At 38.1% G+C, this 16824-nt stretch overlaps 1 protein-coding gene across 1 annotated transcript in view; it reads left to right on the forward strand.

The window, feature by feature from the left end:
• The window catches only part of LOC136882022 (protein dopey-1 homolog), a 168097-nt gene that overhangs the window by 82683 nt on the left and 68590 nt on the right, over positions 1 to 16824 (forward strand). The window contains exons 14-17 of the mRNA XM_067154520.2: positions 1476 to 2409; positions 6657 to 6911; positions 14877 to 15059; positions 15787 to 15975. Of these exons, the coding sequence (XP_067010621.2) occupies positions 1476 to 2409; positions 6657 to 6911; positions 14877 to 15059; positions 15787 to 15975 (1561 nt within the window). The remainder of the gene's footprint in view (positions 1 to 1475; positions 2410 to 6656; positions 6912 to 14876; positions 15060 to 15786; positions 15976 to 16824) is intronic.

Genomic DNA, 16824 nt, shown 5'->3' on the forward strand with positions numbered 1-16824 from the left:
GAATGAAATCGGAATTCTTGTTTGTTCAACCTTTTAAGGAACACCGTAATATCACGCAACATGCAGTGTGCAGGAAAACAGAATCCGCGAACACTGGCGATGCCGACTGTTGACGAAAAAACGTGGCAAATATAATAAATTCGTAGGCACCGAACAATATTGACATTGAAATAATAACATTAAGTTATTTATTAGACCACCTAATCAATTTTGTATTGTTATTGTTATTATTTCAATCAAATATCATCAATACGGACCAAAAATGATTTTTATTACATGTAATATTGACATTGCCGGTGAAATTGCATTGCTTTATTTTAATGCGAGCCCAAACAGTCTTATTGTTTTAAAGGAGAAATTGCCAGCCTGGAAATCATACAGTGTGAGAAATGGGGGTCATAGTAGTGCGTTGCAGTGCACATGGAAGCGAGATACTTTATTCCCTCGTCATAGGAAACTTCGATAAGACACGATGTTTTAAGAGCGTCGGGCACTTTCCATGCCAGTACAAAGGATCTATAATAAAAATGCAAACAGTAAAGAAATCCAAAAAATAATGCATTTGCACAGGGGAACCGGCATAATTTATCCTCGTCTTTGAATTGTGCGATTTTTCTTTCGTTGCGTGAGGTTATGTTTGTCAGTGATTTATCCAAGTGCATTATTTGAAAATTGTAAATGCACCTTGTTGGATACATTTCGGAAATAGTTTTTTCCATAGCATTTGAAAGGTTTAAACTGTGAATCGAGGTGATTGCATGAATTAATGGGTCTTAGAATACTTCGTGACGCGACAAGTGTTTACATTTCTGAAGTACGAGAGAAGTGCCATGGCGGGAAATCGTACAAGGATAGTCATAGGAAAGTTCGATTTTAAGGGCATCGGGTACTTTCTGTGTAAATACAAGGCATCTAAAATGCATACAGTATAGTAATCCAATTAATAAAGCACTTGTACATGGGAGCGAGCATAGATTTCTCCTCGTCTTTGAATCGTGCTTTTTTTTTTTTTTTCTTTATTTTGTTGCGTGAGGTTATGTTTACCAGCGAGATATCCGAGTGTATTATTTGAATACTGTAAATGCACCTTCTTGGATACATTTTGGAAATAGTTCTTTTTTCATGGCATTTGAAAGGTATAAACTGTGAATCAAGGTTAAATGCATGCAGTAACGGGCCTTAGAATATTTTGTAATGCAGCAAGGGTTGGCACTTCTGAATTGCGAATTGGCAGTTAATTCGAAATCACGTAATTTGAAGTCCGATTTTTGAGTCCCAACGACTTCGAATTAACGAGGTTTTACTGCATTATTTCAGTGAGCCCTTTCAACTATACAATTTTTAAACACAGAATTATACTAATTTCTCTAATATAGTAGTACTTGTAGTGAATTGGTATAATTCTTTTTTTCTTTCATTATTATGCAATGGACTTACATATCCAAGAAAGTGATTTTCTTATTATACTGTTTCAGGTCGCTCCTCAAGATGTTGGACAACCTTCTCTTGGATAGTTGTCCTTTGAAGCTACAGGCTCAGTCATGGTTACTGCACTCTTTGCTGCGTGGAGATATCGCACGTGTCCTTGACCCTCTGCTCTTCATGCTGCTCGATCCCAACACAGCCCGGATGAGTGTACTCCACGTCAGCATCGAGCACTCCAATACAGTCCTCACACGCAGCCCCGACGACACGGGCTCCGTGGATGCCCTCGACGAGAACTCGGCCAAGATCTACGCCATCAGTTCTGTGGATGGAAATGTAATATATCATGTGTCGGACTCAACAGATAGTCGAAGTAGTAAGTGTAGGACCCCTAAAGGTGGACGGAAGAAAATGCAGAACAATCCAGTGAGAGCTAAACGGATATTTGCTGTGACCACTCTTGTTGGGGGAGGGGATAGTAGTAGACATTATATAACAGAGAAGAATTCGTACGTCAGAGAGATAGAATTTCCATCATCCATCGCTCCTAATCAGAATATATCAGTGTTCGTAAACCCCTTCTCAGCAGCCACTAATAGTACAAGTAACTCGAATGATTCAGCAACTGAAGATGATTCTTCATCTCTTAGTAAACCCTCTGCTACTCCCGAAATTTTACGTAATGCTACACGTTTGCATCCTGTGGGGGGAGAGGCGTCTCTTTCCAGGAAGAGTAAAAGTGCAGAATACATAAAGAGGGACTCGTTCAGACTGAAGAAAGGAGGTTTTGAAGAAGGTGACGACTCTTCAGATAGTAACACAGCCGAAGATGCAAACGGTTTGATCCGACGATGGTCTGTGGGTGAAGAAATTTTGGGGGACGTAGAACCGACCCCAGCCGAATCTCCTAGTAAAGTGGTTGTTGAAGAAATACTGCATGATGTCCTTGACGTCGTTGTCAGACAGTGCTCTGGAAGCCAAGAGGTAAGGTTCCCTAATTCTAAACACAAGGCTCATTGTGAAAGTACAGTTTTGTTCTTATTTTATCTGGCTGTTTGGCTGAATGGTACACCTAGTGGCCTTAGGGTTGAGGCTCCTAGGGTTGATCCCTAGATGGGCAAAGGATTTTAGGTGCATATGTTTAATTCCTTTGGCTTGGAGACTGGATGTTTGTTTTTCCTTAATTTAACACACACTACTACCAATCACCTTAGAAACACGCGATGTTGAAGTTGTGCATAAGGAGGGCATCTGATTATAAAAGTAGGCTGTAAAGCTGACCCGAGTGATTGGAAGTGCACGAGTTCATAGAGGAAACAAAAAGTTGGAGTTCTGAGATACTAGTTCAAATACATTCAGCTCAATCTGTTAACCAATGTAAGTTTATTTAAAAGTATAAAAAATTAAAAAAATTGGGCCATTCGAGACCATGTTAACTATTATACTATTTTGGAAGCCATTCTTGCAGTTCCAAATCAGTGCATTCATTCATTCATTCATTCATTCATTCATTCATTCATTCATTCATTCATTCTTTCTCTGTTTTCTCTCTCCGTAACTTTTTATTTAAGAAAGAAAAAATGACATTTTCGCACGAATCAGTCATTTAAGAAAGGGCACATGTCCAAACTGTTGATTTTAAAAATATTGCAGATAACATTCTTTTTGTTCTGATGCACCTTTTCACAAAAGAAACATTTATCGAACCAGTAACATGCTGATATTTAAGGTTTATTTGTGTATGGTTCGGAAGTCGTTTAAGAAAGGTCATATATCTCTAGGGATGTGCCCTTTCTTTAACCCTTTCCCACAGAATATCTTTGACTCACTGTCGGGCGAAACCTAGAGTAATAATTTGCTTGTCAGGTATAATTGTGGAGCACCTTCACTAAATCAATTTTTCTGTAAAAACCCCTTTCAAATTTTGTAACAATGGAAAGTACACAATAGTTATTCTAAAATGATACAACGAGATCACCTAATTACACGAAAGACCCCCCCCCTGTTGAGAATGATACATCAGGAAGCATCCAATATGGTGCATAATGTTGAATTGCTTGTTCTTGAAGTCAGTCTAAATTGCTGGACATGATGGGGCTCTTATTTTCTTGGTAATGCAGAGAACGCAGGAATTCACCCTGAATCTCCCAATTTATTTCATTTTCGGGATCAGTCGGATGAAGATATTTCGATAGCAAATCGTGCTTCCTATTATTATTTATAAATTTCATTTTCCGTATTGACAGACTCAAAGTATAGATAAGAAATGTGTTTTTCCACCATTCAATACACAATTTATTTTAATAGATTAAGCTAGTACCGGTTTCGGCTCTTTAACGGCCATCATCAGCTAGTACATGTTTTGTTTTAGCCATTAGACAATACACAAGTTGTTATTGTATTAGGCATCCGGATGTCTAATGGGGGATGGAATAATAGCATATAATTAAAATATCAGTGGTCAGGTTAAAAAGTTATAAATAGAGCATGAGTATGTAAAACATATTAAAAACACACAGGTCACAATATATAACATTTAAAAAGTTTCAACACATTAAAATTGTACGTATAGGTAGACACTTGTTAAAATTTTCAATTTATGTTATATGGATTCCATTCTTCTGTCCTCTGTGCAGATCCTTCTAAGTAATGTTGATTTTAGTTGCGTAGGGTAATCTTCGAGGACATTTTGAAACTAGTGTACGTCTTATTGATGTGGGCCTTTGTCATGATGAAATTTCGTTATGTTATATATCCCAACTTGTGATATACTATGGCAAGTTTCAATACAGCAAACAGCAGGTCTTGAGCATGTGTTAACAAGCCTTCAAACACATCAGCACTTGTTGTTCTACAAGCCTTCAAACACATCAGCACAAGACTTCCACAACAACTATAACTACAAGAACAAACATAGACGAGAGAAGTGTTACCACCGACTACTTCTAAACACATGCTCGAGACCTGCTGTTTGCTGTATTGAAACTTGCCATAGTATATCACAAGTTGGGATATATAACATAACGAAATTTCATCATGACAAAGGCCCACATCAATAAGACGTACACTAGTTTCAAAATGTCCTCGAAGATTACCCTACGCAACTAAAATCAACATTACTTAGAAGGATCTGCACAGAGGACAGAAGAATGGAATCCATATAACATAAATTGAAAATTTTAACAAGTGTCTACCTATACGTACAATTTTAATGTGTTGAAACTTTTTAAATGTTATATATTGTGACCTGTGTGTTTTTAATATGTTTTACATACTCATGCTCTATTTATAACTTTTTAACCTGACCACTGATATTTTAATTATATGCTATTATTCCATCCCCCATTAGACATCCAGATGCCTAATACAATAACAACTTGTGTATTGTCTAATGGCTAAAACAAAACATGTACTAGCTGATGATGGCCGTTAAAGAGCCGAAACCGGTACTAGCTTAATCTATTAAAATAAATTGTGTATTGAATGGTGGAAAAACACATTTCTTATCTATAATCGTGCTTCCTTTCGGACATACAAACTATAAGCAATTTTTGACTGAATGGGAGTGGAAGATAAACTGACATTAGTTGGAATAGGCTATTATGTAATTAAGTAGAGGCTCATAGTCCGAAACATAATTAACTGAAGAATTAAAACTGACAAAAATGTGTTTTACAAGTAGGCCTAATATTTTAAAACTAGATGGTACCTGAATGAACATTTCCTGTCCTGTGCCATATTTCGATTTCTTTCAGATTCATATCCTGTCCCAAATGCTTCCCATACTATTTTTATTATCATACCTACAACTTCAAACTCACTACCATTGCATTTGTCAACATATTGATCTAATTTGTAACAAATATCCTCTGTATTCAAGTGGTTATGAGCAGCCATGTTGCTCCAATGTGTTTACATTCAGTCAGCGTTCTGTTCTGTCTAAGAAAACATATGAACGAACACTTTATTTTAGGATTCCAGCTTGCTAGTAGTATCTAGGAAGCGTAGGGAATTCACTGGTTCCAAAAAGTTTATAGTTTATATGTTTACCAGACAGATGGCAGAGGAAGTCGGTTTGAAAGTCGAGTACGCTTTACTACGCAACCCGCAGGAGACAATGTGTGACTCCAGTACGCTTTACTACGCAATCCGCGGGAAAGAGTTAATTAATTCTTTGCTTAACTCATAGGAAGGAACAGCTGCTTCCTCTTTGGTCAAACAGCTGAGTACACTTTTACTTGTTTACTAACTTCGATTACCAAGATTATGGCATTTGTTAATGCAGTTTCTGAGTATCCTGGTGGCTGTAAAAAGCGTAAGAACTTTACTGCATGGTGGTCGACATTTTGTAAGAGGGGAGGACTGTTGGATGAATCTCAAGGAATGGGAGAGCCTACCAATAGAAAATTCATTTTTAGCCAGTATCATTCATGCACTTTCCTTTACTCTGTTAAAGATGCAAGAATCATACGGACAAAACAGTTAACAAACAGCCTTATTGAATACACCTTCCGTATAAAACTAGACAGCAACATCCAGCTTCCTAATGAACTAGCCCACAAAGAACGAATTTCTATTGATGGGAACAAGATGAACAACCTAAAGCGTCTAGAAGTGTACATTCCAGGGGAGTACGAAGACTTATTTAAAAGTAAAATACTTGTGTGGCCAACTTTTCGTGATTTTGATTGACTGTCATCATTCAGATGGTTATTATTGTAGAACGACAACACAGTGTGTTCAAATTATCTGAGTAAACAATGTTGTTTTTTATGCCTGCAAAACTGATTTTAATTCAGCCATCATTATAGAAGGCCGGGTTGAGTAGATCAGATGGTTGGGGCGCTGGCCTTCTGACCCCAACTTGGCAGGTTTGATCCTGGCTCAGTCCGTTAGTATTTGAAGGGGCTCAGATACGTCAGCCTTGGTAGATTTACTGGCACGTAAAAGAACTCTGCGGGACTAAATTCCGGCACCTCGGCGTCTCTGAAAACCGTAAAAGTAGTTAGTGAGCCACTGCACTGATTATTTATCCACACCTGGTTCATATGTAACTTAGTCAATAACTCTGGTGTTCAGCATTTATTGTTTAACTTTTTCTTAAAACTCGGTGCGATTTGTATAAGCAGTGAAATTAATAGTGTTAAGATTTGGAAGAAAGTCATAGTTGTGTACACAGATTTGGATAATTCTTAATCCCAGTGGTTTACTGAATGTGTTTATTCCCGTAGATATCGAGGGAGAGCAGTTTCCGGAAGAAGAAAGGCTCCTCTTCGACTGGAGTGGGAGTACACCAGCTTCATTCTCACATGCTACTGTACTGTGGGGTCTACGACTCGAACCGGACCCTGTATGCACTGCGAACGTTGCGTAATGTTCTACTCACTAACGCGCGCATGTTTCTCTGCTCTGCAGCTACCACTGGAATAGCAAATATTGCCCGCAGCTCTGCGCTGTTGACGTTGCTCACAAGGCATCGCAAGTCGGTATGTATGTAAGAATAATGTAATGGTAATTAAATGTATTAACCCATTCAACGCCAAACCCTTATATATACATTATTGAATGCCATGTCTCTTCCGCCAAATCTGTATATACAGTAAATATGTTGGAAGATAGTCCACCTAGTCAATACTGTTCGTTTATTTACCTTTCACCTTAACATCTAGTACATGTTTCGAGAATATTATGCATTCTCTTCCTCAGCTAGTGGATTAAAATTCAGTATACAATAAGACCTGACTAAAATACGGGGACCCCCATTAAAAATTCAAAACAATGAGTATGACAATGTGACATTTAAAAATTTTGGATAGTACAAACATAGAATTAAAATCCCATTTTGTCAAGTACAAATTAAAAACACAATATAGTAATGTCTAATTATTTACAACGTCTTGTGATGATATGAATTCACAGTGTCCTTGAAGTTGCCTTGCGTAGTTCAAAAATGTTGAGTTAGGAATGAATGAAATTGCATTAAAACTTGAAGTCCTGCCGATATCCACCATTAATGGGTGTTAAAATGATGTCTATTTACATTAAAATATTGGACATAGCGTCGTATAATGATGTGAATTTACGGTGTCCTAGGAATTATAATACTATCTTGCGTAGTTCAATTGGATTTGTACAAGAATAAATGAAGTTGCGTTAAAACTTGGAGTCCTGCCATTATCTTTGGTTGCTAGATGTATTATGCAGCCAGGTTGAAAATAGGTTAAAATGGTCAGTGTGATGATGTAAATATTACGTGTGGCATGCATGTGTTAGATAGATGTTGAGGCACCTGATGTTGTATACATTCATCTCTTGTTGACAAAAAAATGGAATCTTTCGTCATAAATAGTGATTCTGAAGAGCTATATTTTGATAATGAAGATGGAGAATATATAGGGGGCAATATTGAACTACAAGAAAGTGCGAGACAAAGTAGTAATGATGAATTTCATGCGGAATTGTGATCCCCTCCTCAAATATATTCCCCCCACCAAATGTTAATGATATTCATAATACCAGTTCTTGGATCAGCAATTTTATATTATATTTCAGTAATAATATCACTGAGCGGAGTCGCCATGTGTGTAAACATGCTACGGCTTTGGAGCCAAGCTCTGCATTCAGCAGGCGAGTGGGTTCAAACCCCACCGTCAGCTGTCCTGAGGATTTTTTGTGTGTGTGATTTCCCGTTTGCATTTTTTGCATTCCCGAGCAAATGGGGGGTGGTTCCTATTCATAAGCCACAGCCGATTCCTTCCACTTCCTTACCCAATTTCATTCACCATCGTTCATTTCATATTCATTATCTTCTCAACTGAGGATTGCATCAGGAAGGGCATCCAGCCGTAAAAATATGCTGTAAAATATAATCTCACTTCATCTCCGACCCAGTATTGGGCAATATAAATGGTCCGTTATTGGACATTATAAATTTTCCAGCTAGCTCATTCTTGGTTGCCAGCGTTTCGCCCTCGTGTGCTAGGGTGGGCTCATCAGTTGGTACCTAGCACACCTACCAATACGCTGGCTAGTGCATACCGTGGAGGCCACTGCGTAGGCCTACTGGAGCCACCGGCAGTGCCAATGCACTAAGAGACTTTGTCTCATCACTAAAAATTGATGCCTGCTTGGCCATCAGATGATATGGATGTTGATTCCCATAGGGAATCTGAAATATTTGTCCTGAATGAGCAAATTTATAATACCAATATAAATGGTCCGTTATTGGACATTATAAATTTTCCAGCTAGCTCATTCTTGGTTGCCAGCGTTTCGCCCTCGTGTGCTAGGGTGGGCTCATCAGTTGGTACCTAGCACACCTACCAATACGCTGGCTAGTGCATACCGTGGAGGCCACTGCGTAGGCCTACTGGAGCCACCGGCAGTGCCAATGCACTAAGAGACTTTGTCTCATCACTAAAAATTGATGCCTGCTTGGCCATCAGATGATATGGATGTTGATTCCCATAGGGAATCTGAAATATTTGTCCTGAATGAGCAAATTTATAATACCAATATAAATGGTCCGTTATTGGACATTATAAATTTTCCAGCTAGCTCATTCTTGGTTGCCAGCGTTTCGCCCTCGTGTGCTAGGATCATCTGATGGCCAAGCAGGCATCAATTTTTAGTGATGAGACAAAGTCTCTTAGTGCATTGGCACTGCCGGTGGCTCCAGTAGGCCTACACAGTGGCCTCCACGGTATGCACTAGCCAGCGTATTGGTAGGTGTGCTAGGTACCAACTGATGAGCCCACCCTAGCACACGAGGGCGAAACGCTGGCAACCAAGAATGAGCTAGCTGGAAAATTTATAATGTCCAATAACGGACCATTTATATTGGTATTATAAATTTGCTCATTCAGGACAAATATTTCAGATTCCCTATGGGAATCAACATCCATATCATCTGATGGCCAAGCAGGCATCAATTTTTAGTGATGAGACAAAGTCTCTTAGTGCATTGGCACTGCCGGTGGCTCCAGTAGGCCTACGCAGTGGCCTCCACGGCATGCACTAGCCAGCGTATTGGTAGGTGTGCTAGGTACCAACTGATGAGCCCACCCTAGCACACAAGGGCGAAACGCTGGCAACCAAGAATGAGCTAGCTGGAAAATTTATAATGTCCAATAACGGACCATTTATATTGGTATTATAAATTTGCTCATTCAGGACAAATATTTCAGATTCCCTATGGGAATCAACATCCATATCACCAGTATTGGGCTGCGGGGCTAAGGGGATGATATGCTTTCCATTAATAGTTTCAGTAAAAATGTATCTGTAAAAGTGCTTCTTCCTATTAAACAAACCTCGCCCAGAGAGTTCGCCTCGTCATCAAAACTCGGCAGTGAAAAGGTGAAAGATTGTGTGTAATACTGTGAAGCTTAAACTTAGATTTATGTGTCACCTTTCAGCAGAAGGCAAACAAAGCTGGCTCATAGTTTTGAGTGACTGTTCATATCGTGATCATTAGACCCCAGATTTTTAGGCAGTAATAGGTTAGAATGCAAACTAATTTGCTTATTAGGAAGTACAATTGATGAATACCATGTGCTGTATGTATATAATTGTATTATTATTTTTTTTTTAGTATTGAATGGTGGAAATACCTATATACAATATTCGCACAAAATGCGTAGCACAAATGTTGTTCAGGCTAGAGTTTACTTTAGACATAATAATAAGTTTTGGGGCTTTCGCTGTGCCAAGAAAACAAGGAGAAATTCTTTGTTTTGCAGAGAACTTCGCTTCGCGTTTTCAGAAGAAAATCTTGACTGTTCACGAGGAAGACTTCCTTGACGCGGCAAAAGCACAAAAGCTTATTAGAACGTCTACAGTTACGAGCCGTGAAAGCATCGGTCTAAACATTAGACTATACTTGTTACTCGCTTCAGTAAGTTTGCATTCTAACCTCTTACCACCTAAAAATCCAGGCTCTAGTGATCATAGCCATGGGACGACCAGCTTTATACAGAATCCAAGTGACAGGGAGTTGACTTTCAGTGTTAGAAATCTTGCGTGTGTTGGCTGTGATTCAAACCACAGCCACAGTTATGAGAAACCTGTGGTTATACCACTTTACTTATGTTACCCCACTATGTGCTTAAAAAAAAGTCTGTAAAAAGATCTGGAATTGAATGGAAAATAGCCTATCTGTGAAGACAGCAATGTGTGAGAATATCATATTTCTGTCGCTCTGCTCTCCACATTCATAAGTATAGTTGTTTTTTATCCTGTGTGCTTCTTCCTCCCCCCTCCTTGTCTTTATTTGCTGTTACTTAGCTACAAAGAGCACTTCACCAAGTCTTTCATAAAAGTTGCTGCAAGGAACAATCGCTTACCATTGATCAGCATTTAGGGCAGTCGCCCAGGTGGCAGATTCTCTATCTGTTGTTTTCCTACCTTTTCCTAAATGATTTCAAAGAAATTGGAAATTTATTGAACATCTCCCTTGGTAAGTTATTCCAATCCCTAACTCCCCTTCCTATAAATGAATATTTACCCCAGTTTGTCCTCTTGAATTCCAACTTTATCTTCATATTGTGATCTTTCCCACTTTTATAAACGCCACTCAAACTTATTCGTCTACTAATGTCATTCCACGCAATCTCTCTGCTGACAGCTCGGAATATACCACTTATTACAAGTGATGAAAATCATTTTTCGTCCGTATTGAAAGTTTCATAAACTGTATATAGGATAATATTTTTTGTTTATTTCCACAAATATACAGTTTATATACCACTTAGTCGAGCAGCTCTTCTTCTTTCTCTCAATTCTTCCCAGCTCAAACTTTGCAACATTTTTGTAACGCTACTCTTTTTTCGGAAATCACCCAGAACAAATCGAGCTGCTTTTCTTTGGATTTTTTCCAGTTCCTGAATCAGGTAATCCTGGTGAGGGTCCCATACACTGGAACCATACTCTGGTTGGGGTCTTACCAGAGACTTATATGCCCTCTCCTTTACATCCTTACTACAACCCCTAAACACCCTCATAACCATGTGCAGAGATCTGTATCCTTTATTTACAATCCCATTTATGTGATTACCCCAATGAAGATCTTTCCTTATATTAACCCCTAGATACTTACAATGATCCCCAAAAGGAACTTTCACCCCATCAATGCAGTAATTAAAACTGAGAGGACTTTTCCTATTTGTGAAACTCATAACCTGACTTTTAACCCTGTTTATCAACATACCATTGCCTGCTGTCCATCTCACAACATTTTTCGAGGTCACCTTGCAGTTGCTCACAGTCTTGTAACTTATTTATTACTCTATAGAGAATAACATCATCCGCAAAAAGCCGTACCTCTGATTCCACTCCTTTACTCATATCATTTAAAGAAAACATAAAGGTCCGATAACACTGCCTTGAGGAATTACCCTCTTAATTATTACAGGGTCAGATAAAGCTTCACCTACTCTAATTCTCTGAGATCTATTTTCTAGAAATATAGCAACCCATTCAGTTACTCTTTTGTCTAGTCCAGTTGCACTCATTTTTGCCAGTAGTCTCCCATGATCCACCCTATCAAATGCTTTAGACAGGTCAATCACGTTACAGTCCATTTGACCTCCTGAATCCAAGATATCTGCTATATCTTGCTGGAATCCTACAAGTTGAGCTTCAGTGGAATAACCTTTCCTAAAACCGAATTGCCTTCTATCGAACCAGTTATTAATTTCAAAAACATGTCTATTATACTCAGAAAGAATGCCTTCCCAAAGCTTACATACAATGCATGTCAAACTTACTGGCCTGTAATTTTCAGCTTTATGTCTATCACCCTTTCCATTATACACAGGGGCTACTATAGCAACTCTCCATTCATCTGGTATAGCTCCTCCGACCAAACAGTAATCAAAAATATGTGCTTCAGATATGGTACTATATCCCAACCCATTGTCTTTAGTATATCCTCAGAAATCTTATCAATTCCAGCCGCTTTTCTAGTTTTCAACTTTTGTATCTTATTGTAAATGTCATTTTTATCATATGTAAATTTTTAATAGTCTTCTCCTCTGTCTGGACATTATCCTTGTAACCAACAATTTTTACATACTGCTCACTGAATACTTCTGCCTTTTGAAAATCTTCACATACACACTCGCCTTGTTCATTAATTATTCCTGAAATGTCCTTCTTGGAACCTGTTTCTGCCGTGAAATACCTTTACATACCCTTCCATTTTTCACTAAAATTTGTATGACTGTCAATTATGCTTGCCATCATGTTATCCTTAGCTGCCTTCTTTGCTAGATTCAATTTTCTAGTAAGTTCCTTCAATTTCTCCTTACTTCCACAGCCATTTCTAACTCTATTTCTTTCCAGTCTGCACCTCCTTCTTAGTCTCTTTATTTCTCTATTATAATAAGGTGGGTCTTTACCATTCCTTACCTCCCTTAAAGGTACAAACCTGTTTTCGCATTCCTCAACAATTTCTTTAAACCCATCCTAGAGTCTGTTTACATTTTTATTTACCATTTTCTACCGATCATAGTTACTTTTTAGAAACTGCCTCATGCCTGCTTTATCAGCCATATGGTACTGCCTAACAGTCCTACTTTTAAGACCTTCCTTTCTATCACATTTATTTTTAACTACCACAAAAACAGCTTCATGATCACTTATGCCATCTATTACTTCAGTTTCTCTATAGAGCTCATCTGGTTTATCAGCACCTCATCCAGGATATTTTTCCCCCTGGTTGGTTGTATTCCTTAAAACTATGTACACACGACATTTTATTTTTATGAGAAAACCACACTTCCAACAAATACGGTACATCACTAGTACTGTGAACTTTAAGGTTAAGTTTCAATATTCCACCTTTACAATACCATAAGTTTATTATTTATTTAAACAACATTATTAAATAATACGGGACATGTTTCGTCTAACTTGTAGACATCTTCAGCCGTAAGATATTCAAGAAAAAGCTTTAAAAAGGACAAGGACAGAACAAACACAATAAAATAAATCGGTTGTCGAACACGTCAATCAAAATAGCGAGGATGTTCCAGATTGTTCCAAGTGCAAACATTCAAATCCTGTTGATGAAAAAAACTTAAATTCACACACATGAGAACGATATAGTAAAGCTTGTTGTTAAAATTCTTCTTGAGTGTGCCGTTGATATGCAGCAATCAGGTATACGTACGACAATACGGACTTTACAATGAAATTTATTTTATGTAATAGTACTGTGAAGTCAACTCCATGCTGCTGGTTACCCGTGCTGAGCCAAATTTCCCCATCGCACCTAAGGAATAGACGAGCGCTGCTCAGGGAAGTTAAGAAGGTCAAGGCACTTCACCAAGAATTCTGTCATCCGTAATGACGACTTTGATCGAGAAGACCAGGCTGTATCACTGTAGGTAATCTCATTGCAGAAGGGTTTGATTTAAATAAAAGCCAGAAGGATGAATGGTGTACAAAAATGTTGTGAACATGTGCCCACTTCTTGAATCCTATGAAGAATCCAAAGCATTTCGACCTTCCAAAAAAACTTTGGCGCCACCTGAGCAGGCTTAGAACTGGACACGGCTGCTATAACCACTTTCAGTAAAAGAGAGACTGGATCAGCTCATTAGCATGCGACTGTAATCTAGAGGAGCAAACTATCGAACACCTCATTCAGTGCTGTTCTGGAAGCCCTAACAACCTGTACAGTCTCCTCTGCTGCTAAGTTTTGTAGTGTTACAGTTTATAAATTTTATTGTAAAGTTCTGTATTGGTGTTAAATTCAAGTTTGGTTTTTAAAGATAATTTCCACCTTCCAAAACGATTTTAAGGGCTATAGCTGTAATTCAGCCAACCAGGCCAAAAAACATTGCAACATCATCTTAAAACTCAAAATAAAAGTATAAAAAGTTGACAGGGTCATAAATTTCCTTAAACAATGTCTGAATCAGCATCTAGTTCCTAAATTTTAAAAATTAGTACAGAGGAAAATTTATATGACAAAATGGCAAAAGAATATAGCCATTAAAAAGTATTAGAAGATGGAAATTATTTCTAGAAACCAAAGTTGAATCTAATGCCAATACAAAACTTTACAAGGAAATTTATAAACTCATTCAGCCAACCAGGCAAAAAAAAAAAAAAAAAAGAAACCATTCCAAAATCATCTTAAACCTCAAAATCAAAGTATAAAAAATTGGCAGGGACATAAATTTCCTTAAACAATGTCTGAATCATCTAGTTCCTAAATTTTTGAAATCAGTATAGAGAAAATCTTGTATGAAAAAAAAAAAAAAAAAAAAAAAAAAAAGGCCATTGAATCGTATTGGAAGGTGGAAATTAAGCTGTTCTTGTCTCTGACAAATGTTCTACAAAAATGTCTTCTTATCTTAAGTCCCCCCCCGTCCCCTGCTTTATACCGTTTCTGTTACGTATCTCACACAAGCATTTACAGTCCCAGTATTGTTTGTCTTCAGGTGTTTGGTCGTAACTTTCACGGGGAGGTGACCCTGACTGGTAGCAGCGAATATGGCTCTGCGTACCGCAGTAGTATGTACCTGGAGGTACTCATCACGGTCTGCCTCTATTTTGCTCGCAGCTACTACCCTAATCTTGGTCAGATGAGGCTCACTCATGAGGAAATCGCTGGCAACAGACAGGTAATTTTATTGAAGAATATTTTATTTCCTTATAAACTCCTGTTTTGTGAAGACATTTGGTTTACTTCTTAAAACTAGAACAACTGTACTCTTAATACCTGAGGATTTGAATAAAAAGTAATTTGAATTTCTTCACTTGGCATAAAGACTATCATTTCTTATTCTAATTTGTAATGTTTCTGGTTTTTAAATCCTGCAAATTTCTTTCGTAGTTTTTGGAAGTGCTAAGGTGCCAGAAATGTTGTCCCACTGTTCTTATGTGTGCTGATAATTCTACTGGCAGAGAGAGAGAAATCAGTTATGAACTTTAACCTTCAGCAGTCTCCAGACTATCAGATATTCCACAAGAGGTGTAACCGAGTGAGTTTGCTGCGTGGTTGGGGTCACGTAGCTGAGAACTTACATTCAGGAGATGGTGGGTTAAAATCGCACCGTTGGCAGCCCTGAAGATGGTTTACCGTGTTTGTCATTTTTACACTCCGCAAATGCTGGGGCTGTACCTTAATTAAGGCCGTGGCTGCTTCCTTCCTAATCCTAGCATTTTCCCATCCTTGCATCATCGGAAACCTTCAGTGTGTGTTACTGCGACTTAAAAACGCTGGCAAAAAGAAACGCTAGCAAAAAGAAATCTTAAGTGGTGTAGTTTTTCTTTCATTCTGTTACTTCTGAACTAGGCCTTGTCATGTTTACATCTATGACTGTCAAGATATTAGGTTCTCTGTTCCAGGTTCAGCTTGCCAGCTCTGAGTTGTTGATGCTCATCTGTTCAGAACTGATCTTCATTGTACGAGACAGTGGCAAGGGCTTTGCGTGCTATATAGCCGACCTGCTGTCTCGATGTAAGGTGCAAAAGGTGGTTCTACATTGTATTCTGTCCAGTGTCTACAATATGAGTACGACCACCTCCGACCAGAAGGTAAAATACTCCTGGTATCATCCAGGGCACTTTCTGTAATGTAAGCTTGGTAATTGGGCTACTAGATCTGTTATAGTCTGATATTTGCATGAAAGGGCACGACAGATTTGGCGAGAGCGAATAAAATATCTGCTCACTTGACAAGTGACAGAGTTGCGAGTGGTCACTTCATAGTTACATTGTTATTTTTTAAAAGAAAATATGGTTAAAAGATTGTAATAAATAATAATATAATAATAATATGGCGTCATCATTCCCAGATCTTGGTGTAGATCTATTTCTTCTCAACTTATAAAATCTACTTCACACTTTCATAAGATAAGTGCTTATCTTGAATTAGTCATTCCTGAGATATTGGTCTTCCGGTGGGAATTGCAGGATAAGGAGGAAACTAGACAAACGGAGGAAAGGGAATGTAAAAAAATATTAGTATTGAAATAGGAATGCAGGACAAAGTCAGAAGTTATCTCACTAGCACATGTTTAACCGGTACTTGTATGTGAAGTGTCAGCAGCGGCATATCGTTGTTCGAACAGCATACCTTACTATCTGTATTTAGCACGATTGTGAACAGCAGATGGCAGTATCTTACGTTTTGTTTTCCTAGAGTAAAGAACGTAGCTTCTAATTTTATCATTTCATGGCTCATTTGTTAATTTATTTACTCCCATTGGATTTCTGAATTTCATGTGTTTCTCCGGTCATGTGACAATTGGCAGTTACATAACCGTAATTACCTACTGAACTACAGAACAGATACTTGTCAAATTTTCTGTGTTTATTCACTTGGATGGCTGCATTGCAGAGGGATTACCATATTTTAAAATGATTTTTATTGCTGTTTTTGAA

This window comes from Anabrus simplex, chromosome 10, assembly GCF_040414725.1.
Source record: "Anabrus simplex isolate iqAnaSimp1 chromosome 10, ASM4041472v1, whole genome shotgun sequence".
In the NCBI taxonomy this organism is placed as follows: domain Eukaryota; kingdom Metazoa; phylum Arthropoda; class Insecta; order Orthoptera; family Tettigoniidae; genus Anabrus; species Anabrus simplex.